General features: G+C 45.7%; 1 protein-coding gene across 1 annotated transcript; it reads right to left on the bottom strand.

Annotated features, from left to right (window-relative positions):
- Positions 1-1,148: 1,148 nt before the first annotated feature.
- On the bottom strand, positions 1,149-9,881 carry kbtbd2 (kelch repeat and BTB (POZ) domain containing 2). Its single transcript, XM_034109223.1, has 4 exons — positions 9,708-9,881; positions 6,920-7,492; positions 5,077-5,242; positions 1,149-4,897 (listed from the first exon to the last, which is right to left on the bottom strand). The coding sequence occupies exons 2-4, from the start codon at positions 7,090-7,092 to the stop codon at positions 3,338-3,340; spliced, it is 1,899 nt and encodes a 632-aa protein (XP_033965114.1). The 5' UTR covers positions 7,093-7,492; positions 9,708-9,881; the 3' UTR covers positions 1,149-3,337.
- Between the last annotated feature and the right edge of the window lie 80 nt (positions 9,882-9,961).

Below are 9,961 nucleotides of genomic sequence, written 5' to 3'. Positions count from 1 at the left end.
GTTATATTCCATGGAATGCTCTTAAAATCCGAGAGCAATGAATATCTTAAGTGCTTTGACAACAAATCCATAAAAGAATGTCATCTGTGGAAGCCGTGGCGCTGTAAAAAGCACGACCAATCATCTGAGCCGGCCCGGCTAAAGTGACTGGATGGCCTACCTGCCTGTCAGCCTTCCATCGGGGCACACACTTATCTCGTGCCCTCATTGGTCATGTGCGCGTTCGTGTGTGTTGGAGGAGGGGCTCTGTAAGGAAGTGTCAGATTTGTTCCGGCTGTGTATTTTCAAATTCTAGCGCACTCGAGCTGCTTTCTCCAAAATTACCTACCCCACCTTTAAGTATCAAAAACAGTTCAATATTTGATAGTTTTTTTGACAAAGAAAGGTAAACATTTAACCCGTTTCATGCATGAATTATGAAAACCTCAGTCAAAGATGTGAAAACGTAAAATTACATTATAATAACATAAGTATATTGATTTACGGCCCAAAAATATATTGCAGATTAAGTATTTTCAAGAATAACCAAGGCCAGGGGCCAATTTGAGGCTCCACACAGTTATTTGACGAGTGCTACTGGAGCCTCGCAGCAGCGAAACCGTGCCGCGCGCCTCAGATGAGGCCCCCCTCCACAAGGTGAGGCCCCACACAGTCTGCATGATCTGCCAGTAGGGAGGGACGGCCCTGGGAACAACAGCAGCAGTACCAGTATGAATTGTAGTGATGCATGACGTCCACTGTAGTGGACAGGTGGTTAACCATGATTTCCTGCAAACATAAAATCAATACTTTGATTTATGAATTATATGATTCCTTAGTTGTTACTTGATGTCACCATATTTTGTATGCCTTCAGGGAGCGCTTTCCATGAAAGGATTGGCAAGATATAGATGGGTGACTTGGTCCATGTGGCTTTCTGTCGTCCATCTTGTTTTAGAGAGACATTTATGATGCACTTACACTGAGTTGGCACTGAGTAGCAGTGTATGGGATGATGCAATAGAGTCCTATGTAGTGGCTGATGGTGCAACAATGCATAGAAAACACCTTTTGAATAGCTGTCCACTGTAGTGACCTCTATGCATGAAAGGGTTAACAAATAAATAAACACCAAGTCTAAACAAAAGAAGCAGGGAGTCAGTTTCAGGAACGTTTTTGGTATGTTTTTTAATAAATTAACGTTCATTCAAAATACAGTGCCAAAGGAATATGATGCAGCCAAACATGCTAGTAAGGTTTGTCATGAAGCACCTGTGCTCATGTTTTTAAAGGTAGGAGGAAGACCCCTGCTCCCCATCCCCAACCCCAACTATAACCTGCCCTCTCCACTGCTGATAATGGTTGCCGGGACGAACTCCATAGCAACAGTCGTGGGCCAGCCCTCTCTTCTCACAACCAATCAGCAGCAAGATTCCTCAATTTTCACTTGAGAAAAAATTCAATCCGATAGGAAAATGGACATCTACCCACAATCACACTACAGTAATGTTTGATATTAAATTAAAAAAAGACACTAATACAAAATAGACCTGGTTATTTCCCCCCACACTAAAACAGTTGTCTTTTAAACATATGAAAAATATATATTTTATTATATATATATATTTCAGCAGCTTGGGGGAAAAAATAAAAAAATGCATGAGCCCGAAACCTACAGAGTGGAGTTGTGTAGAGACCCTTGTGGAAAGAAAAATGTTCATGATCATGTGACGATGGATGGAGTGAGGTGTAAACTGCGAGCTGTGTGGAAGACAGAGGTGGGGGAGGAGGACAGAGGAGAGGTGAGGGTGACCGGACCTGCAGTCACCCACTCTTAAATCCTCTCCTCACTCATTTCCCCCTCCTCCCAAAAACTACAGCCCCTGTTCCTCTCGTCTGCGGGGGCCTTCAGAAGAAAAACACGGATCCCGTTTGTTAAAAGGTAATCTAATACTTATTTTTGCTCATTTGTGGAGGAGGGTAGTTGTAGTAAACATGGATTTAAATGGAGACGAGAGCAAGCAAACATGTCTGAACCAGTGCTGAAAGGACAACTGTCAATCATTTCATCATTTGAGTAGAGCTGCAACTAATGCGTTTTTTCATTATTGTTTGTCAACAGAATTTCAATAAAAAGTACTAGCCTAATTTTTAAGGAATTTGCTGGAAGGGTGAAGCAATGGATCAAACTCATTTTATATTTTGGAGCAGATCAAAATTACAAAGCAGATATAAGCAGGATTATAGTTAAAATGCGTACGAAATGGAAAATGTACATAAATGCTCGTCAAGTCAGAAGAACACTTAGGATACAGATATCAAGGTGAAGTTTAAACACTTCAGCAATACAATTGTGTTGGGTAGACAATTTGAGCTTTTTAAAATGACATCTTATAGACTAAAGACAATTCCTTTATTTAATATACTTGTGGTCTTCAATGAAAATACGGTTTAGAAGCAGCTCTGCTTAAATGTATCCAAACATCAAGGTCCAGCTTTCAGACATGTATCTTAAAGCATCCTCTTTGCTCAGTTGCCACACAGATGTTTTAATTGTTATTATGCGACAAAAGTAGCTTAAAAAAGGTTGAATATTGAACATTTATCAGTAGTTTTACAAAACAAATCTTAGCACTATGTCTACATACTGGACCTTCTTGTAGCCTCAGTTTTACGGGAAGAGAATCGAGATTAAAGGCCATGAGATGTGAGATTGAGAACATTTTCATACAATGGACCTTGTGCTGCATATTTTATTTGACAAACTACAAGCTCAATATCATGCTTTAAAATTGTTTTGAGAAGTTTCTATGGAACATTGTGTTAGTGGATCTCGTTCGGGAGCCATTGTAACGACAGCTGCTGCTTCCACAAAGGAGCAAACTAATAACTTTTCCAAGAGCCTTTCAAGCCTTATACTCTAAGAGATAGATTTTCCACAGTTTCATTTATCAGTGGTGAGGGAAGAGAAAAAGAGGAGAGGGGGATCAGAAGGGATGGGGGGAGGGGGGGGCTAGGGGATTTTGGTACAGTTGCCATTGTCATTCCGAGAAGGTTTACCAGTTAAGTGCATCATCATCATCATCATCACAAAATAAGTTGACGTTTAGATTATCACATTGTAGAAACAGTATGACAGACTTGTAATAATATCTAACAGATGTCACAAATGACAGATTACTTGTGTTTCCGAGGGGCATCTTTTCACTCCGGGCTGCACGTGAGGAGATCCCTCCACAACAGAGAGAACGTCAAACCCTTTCATATCAGAGAAGTGATCCGCCCCCCCTTCATGTTCATCCCTCAGCGTTACAGATTCCTGGTTCAGTCAGCGAGGTAGGGGAGGGGAGGTCAAGAGCTATACGTGAGGGAGGGTCACCAGCTCCCCGTCCACCTCAAACTCCTCGGCTCCGTCGGGGGAGAAGAGATAGGTTGGGGGTTTCCAGGGGGATTCCTCCAGGCAGGAGGGGTACAGCTTCCCCACAGCACAGCGGAAGTCTTTGCCCAGGTCCCAGAGCACGCGTTCGGACACGGGCTGCCGCAGGTACCAGCGGTCCAGCTCTATGTCGTACTGGTAGATCGCGTACTTGGCCCTCTCGTTCATGTGGGTCTCGCGCATGAAGATGCACAGCGAGTTGAGCAGCACCACCGCCCGCACGCAGGGGTCAGAGTATCGCTTAGCAGGGATGTTGGCAGCCTGGCGCCACTCGTTCTTGTTGACGTCGTAGATCTCCACGGTGACAGAGGAGCCGTCGATGGTGCTCGTGGGCAAGCGGATGCCAGAGTTGCTGACCACGTGGAGGCCGCCGATGTAGAAAATGAGGTCCCCGAAAGCAGCGGCGGAGGCGAAGCAGCGGCTCGTCTTGCGCATGGCCATCTCTACCCAGGTGTCGGCGCGGGGGAAGTAGCAGTACATCAGGTCGTGGGTCATCACGTAGATGCAGTCGTGCGCCACCACAGAGGTGCTCCAGTTCCAGGCATATGGGAGGGGGCTCATCATGCTCCACTCGTCCTTCTCGCAGTCGTAGCGCTCCACCGTGCGCTTGTTCAGCTCTCCTCCGACGTTATCTCCTCCGATTGCATAGATGTAGCCCTCGCAGTGGACCAGGGAGGGCTTGATTCGGGCACACAGCATGGGGGTTTTAGGGACCCAGGCGTTCTGCTGGGCGTCGAACCAGAAGAAGCTGTCGACAGAGCGGAACACCGCCTGTAGCTTTCCACTCTTGCCGTGGTTGGTGATAGAGTTTTTGAGAGGGATCTGCCCCCCGGCTATGAACACATCATTGTCTGGTGTAACGAGAGTCCCCACCTTCTGCAGGTCTCCTGGGGGGTTGTTGAGCTTGTACACTTTCTCCGCCTGCGGGCTGTAACACACTACTCTGGTAGGCAGACCCCCGGCCATCACATATCCGTCACCCAGCATTTCTGACATGGCCTCCATGAAGATCAGCATCTCCTCCTTGGTCATGCCTAGACGAGGCTTGAAGAACTTGGGCATGGACTTGTAGAGGCCCTGCACCACCACGGACTTGTCGTTCGGTGGAAGACCCTGGAACCAGGCGCGCTGCGTCACCTCGGACAGCGCGTCGATGCGGATCTGACTGAGCACCGAAGACAGGTGCTGCGAGCGGGCCTCCATGTTGTACTCCAACCACAGCATGGCCGCCTCGCGCACCGTCTCCTCCTTCTCCACGTTGAGGTTGTCGCTGCTCAGGACGTCGATCAACAGCTCGTGGGAGAGCTGAAGGAACGCCTCCTGCCTGTACACCATGGGGAACTTGTGCTCCACCATACGCTTAGCGCTCTGCTTGAGCTCGCTGCAGCTGAAGAGGTCGCCGATGCTCAGCATGCGGACGCAGTTGTCAGCGCTTATCTTCTTCACCAGGTAGTCTCTGCACTGCAGCAAGACGTCCTCCACCTGAACAGGGGACAAGAGACCACAGTCAGACAAGACATTTCACTCTGAATCAAAGGACACGGCTACAAGAGTAGAGACTGACAACCATAGTAATTTAAAGATGTAAATAGGAAGATTGGGTAATCTAATTGGTAGATTTACATAGTGTTTGAATAAAAACAGCAAGTGTTTACACGGACCTGTAGAAAGCAGGCGGTCTCGTAGAGCGGCTCCACCGTGCTGTCGTTGATGGCCAGGTTGCCCGTGTAGGCGTAGGTGATGATGATCTGCAGGGTGGCTGGGTCCACGTTCCTCAGGTGGACGTGGGTCTGTTTGCTCTCACTGAGGCCGCTCATGAACATCGCCCTGCAGGAACACCAAGGAACATCCATCAGTACACAGAGTTACTGAATTAGGAAGACAACTGCACTGTTTTGCCCAAATTGGCACATCATCATAACACTTATTTTAACTTATACTTAACAGATTCTTGTTCTTAAGAAAAGTGCAGGATTGTAGGATACTGCCGTATTTGAAGAAGTCACAACTGATTTTGATGCTTTACAGCTGGTGTACACTGATTAGCATGCCCAACCAAGCCAGTTTCTCTCATTAGTGACAACAAGTGACAGACCCCCCCCCCCTGGTTGGTGGGCTTACTGTGCACAGTTTGTCTCCAGCTGGACTCCTCCTTACTGCATCTATTACTCAAATGTTATGCATCTGGAGAACTGTTATTGGCTTAAACTGGTCATTTGCATTTATTATGGTGCACTGATGCTTCTGTGCTGCACTTGCCAGAGTCAGAAAATGACCAAACATGTAAGGTAATCAATTAATCCTAAGGATTTTTAAAGCCCAAATGTTGACTATTTCCAGCTCCTTGGAGAACATGTTTGCGTGATTTGTACTCTTGTATAGGATACTTTAAAAGGTGTAGCTTTAAGTTCTGAATTATTTATCATTTTGTCACTTGCAATAATGTGCCTGCAAAACCGCTCCGTCCTCCTGTATGGAGTTTGGGGGGGTGCGACTGCTTTGCTCACAGCAGGGGCTAAACCTTCCAGGCTGTGTTACACAACCCTGCAGGCATACCCTTGCACCCCACCCCCTCCCTCTTTTCCCTCCCCTTTCTCTACATTTCTCCCCAAGACCTACGTGACCAGACTTTCCCCTCCATACAACAGCACTCGCCAGACTCTCCCCTCTTTCCCTGAAGCGGGGAGGCGTGCGAGGGGAGGGGAGGTGGAAGCGCAGGCAGCATGACAGAGAGAGAAAAGGAAGGAGTAGTAGCCTGCGACACCTCTGAACCCTGCAGGGGAAATGCTTTGCATGTTCGCACCAGATCACGAGAGTGTGGGAAACAGGGGGTGAGATCGTGTAAGAGCTGGGTGTGAGAGAGGCATCAAGTTGTCAGGACCTTTTCTTGGAATGCATGTGTGAGCGTGTGTGCAGTGAGAGAGGGAGGGGTTAGACGCAGAGTAAGACGGCGTGTTCAAATGAAGCCCCTGTCAAGTACAGATGGACTCTTCCCAGAGCCGAGGCTGCTGCTCTGTCATATTCACCGCAGTGCACACACTTCATTATGCAATGTTGTGCGTTCAAATGAGGCCTCCTCAGGGCCTTGAGGGATGCTTCTGTACGACTATAGGTTAGCGATTGCTTCATTTGTTCTGTGTGAAATACATCCGACACGGAATAACTGGCGCAGAAGGAGCCCGGCTTTCAAGGAAACACCATCCCCTTGTTTTCCGTCCTGCGTGTAAAGAGTGTATAACTCTACAACGCTGTGCATTATTCATTGTAACCGTAGGAGGTGAGCACTTGCAGACATAACAACCTCGCTTCACAATGACAACATATCGTCAAAATGACACTGAAGGGAATAATTGCTTTCGTTAAACACTGCGTGTTGCATGATTCATTGAAACTGTAGGAGACTAATTCAGAAGAGCCCCACCACACAAAGCATCATCACTAAAATAGTCATTCCAAACAGAAGTCCCAAACACACACAAGTTATTGCACACTTGCAGCACTCACCTGAAATAGGAGCTACATGTTGCCAGGACCATCTTGTGACACGGGAACTCCGAGTCCTCCACCAGCAGCACAACATCAGTCAGTAATTTCTGTTCGTAAAAGAACTTGAGCTGCTCCAGCAGGGAGACAGCGTAGTCCGTGTTGACCGGCCTGCGCTCACTGAGATCCGACATGGTTGCATCCCATGAATCGCGCCCCAGTTTTGAAAAGTCACACGGCCGGCAGAACCGGGCTCAAACCAACCGGGAGAATGTATATTTTTAAAAAGTCAAGAGAGCTAACAAGGGGGCGTGGGGGGAGAGGTCTTCAACACCTCCACTGACCAAAGTGGAGGTGTTCAACTCCTATGTGGAAAAATATGCACTGCTCCTTCTTCTGGAGATGAGTTGAAAGAGGAGATGGCTACTGAGTGTGGCAGTCAGGAGTCCAGGGGGTAGGGTCCTGGGTGAGGAAGGGGTCGTTTCCTCTCTTAGAGCTATCGGATGTCTGAGGTCATGCAGTGAGGCACCGGGGAGGATCGGAGGTAGAGGGAGAGCACCACAACTGTTGCAACCCTGCTACATCAGCGCTCGCCTGAAAAACACAGGAGAAATACAAAACGAGTGGTGGTGAGTCAAGAATCCATGGAAACTAGAGGGACAGAGAAAATAACCCTTTGCAACACAACTCTGATTCATTAGCAAAGATGCCCCAACTTCATAGCGTGACAACATAATCTCCTTTCTCTTTTTTGGGGCCTAGATCTTTCTGTGTGCAATGATGCCACAACAACACTGTCAGATTGACTAGAAGGGCGCTACACACATGGGAACAAAACACTTTCCAACTCCTGATTTGATCAAAACAAAGTACTGGGAAGAATATTTATCTCAAATGGTGCATTTTACAGCCACCTCCACGCTGAATCAGATCTGCTGGATGCCCATACTGACAAACACCCGAGACAACCTCCGATCGTGTGTAAATGTAAAGCATTTAATACATTATTTAAAGGTCCCCAATTATACTGTTTTTCATTACTTTATTATAGGTCTCAGATATATACAAAACATGTTTCTGAAGTGTTTGGCTCCAAATACCAAACGGATCATGCATTGTAGCATTACCCATAATCCCCTCTGTTTCCAAAGTGCTGATTCTCTGTCTGTTACTTTAGATGAAAATAAGGAGCCCCTCCCCACACCCCTCTGAGAGAGATTTGGTTAAAAAGAACACAATGGTGCTCTAGGAGGAGATTCAGGTGATAAGGTGGGGGTTACACAAGCCAAAAAAACGTTATGACATCATAAAGTGGCCAAAATCTGATCAGCTTGTTTTCAGACAGGTTTTTATATAAATGGATCAGGACAAAAAGTGAGCAAATATTTTTTCCTGAAACTTTCAGAATCTCTTTACGCAGAGGGGACACATGTTGATGTAGAAAAGACATGGAAAAGCGGATTTTGCATAATAGGTCCCCTTTAAGTAAAAGCATGTATTTGTTGCTACTATCAGTGTTTTCCTTTATGCATCATAACTGCCACATTAATGTGTATGATGCATTTGACTGCTTTAGATGTTTACGGTTGTGATGTTTTAACTCATGTATGTAATGTTGGTATCCCTGTGAGAACCATGTGAAGTATCTCTAAAAAGTCTCATGAGCTCAGACAAAAACACATTTCTGTTTCCAGCTTTGTGATGAGGCATTTTTAAGTTGATCCAAGACGGTTTTTCCGAATGGTAATTGAGTCTTAGAAATAAGAGGACTTTATCTATCCAAAAGAAAAACGTCATCCTTCATTTTATCAGAAAAACAATCAACATTAAGCTGCCAGACAACTGCAGTATACTATTTACTTCTGAGATGTGGTAGAATTATTTAGTAGCAGAACATTTGAGATACTCAAGTAAAATGCAAATCAGTCATTTTGAATTCGAATACATGTACATTGTACTACTATTTAGGCCTACAGTGTACCAACAACGTGTACATGATATAGCTAAGTTAAGGTTTTCACATGACACATCCTTACAACGTTAGTCCATCTATATACATCAACTTCCAACGCACTAGCTTAGATAACTGGCTAGCTACCTAGCAAGCTACGACTGTACATTAGTGACGTATTTAACCCCAACAAACTGCTTACTAACGGTTCACTGAAGTAAAGGCTGATCTTTATTAAGCTTGTATCATTACAATTAATTTGGACGAGACCGATCCTGGATGGACAGATACATTAGCAAGTTACCGTTACCCACCATTTCCAAAACAAACCCTGCCTGCCATCTAAAACATGGCAAAGTAACATTAGACAGGCGGGCCTGTTGCAAAATGCACATCTTGCTGATGTTGGGTAAGGCGACAAAGATAGTGATACATGTTCATTTGTTTCAAAATACACGTAAAACAACCCTTGGCTTTGATAAACTGACCAATACATCTTAACAGCTAGCATCGATATAATGTTATATCGCTAGCTCATGTAGCGACACTTGATTGTCACTCGCGGCAAGTTAGCAACTTTAGCTCCACAGTTCCGGGGTAACGTAGTTGTTAGCCCCTGTCTGGTGGTCACACATACTGGACAGTCAAGCGTCTCATATTATCTGGTCAATTATTGAATGGTTTTAGAAAGGCCATCAAAAAGGTACAAACCCTCTGCAGCAAACACATTTAACGAGCGATCATGCTTGCTAGCAGGCACACAGCTAAGAGGCTAACTGCTAAATGAGCTAAATAAACGTAAGCTAGAGGCACTTTTCAAGTTAACCATTCCAACAATCAACATCCACGCTTCCTTACAGTGACTGTAGCCGGACTCCACGCACAGTAAATCGTCGCGATAGCTTCTCTGGTGATCAGAAAGTGTCAAGTAAGCTCCTCAAGCCGAATTTAGACGTTAAACAGTTGTGTTGAAGCGCCGAGCAACGGACAACCTTTCAGCGCATCATAAGCGCTGAAAGAAGTAGAGGCCAAATGAGGATACTGCGCATGCGTCCAGACTAAGCGGCCAGTACTTTTTAACAGAGTATCTGCGCCCTCTGCTGGACAAATAG

The sequence above is a fragment of the Pseudochaenichthys georgianus genome, chromosome 20, assembly GCF_902827115.2.
Source record: "Pseudochaenichthys georgianus chromosome 20, fPseGeo1.2, whole genome shotgun sequence".
Classification (NCBI taxonomy): domain Eukaryota; kingdom Metazoa; phylum Chordata; class Actinopteri; order Perciformes; family Channichthyidae; genus Pseudochaenichthys; species Pseudochaenichthys georgianus.
This window is presented reverse-complemented; position numbering and strand designations above follow the sequence as displayed.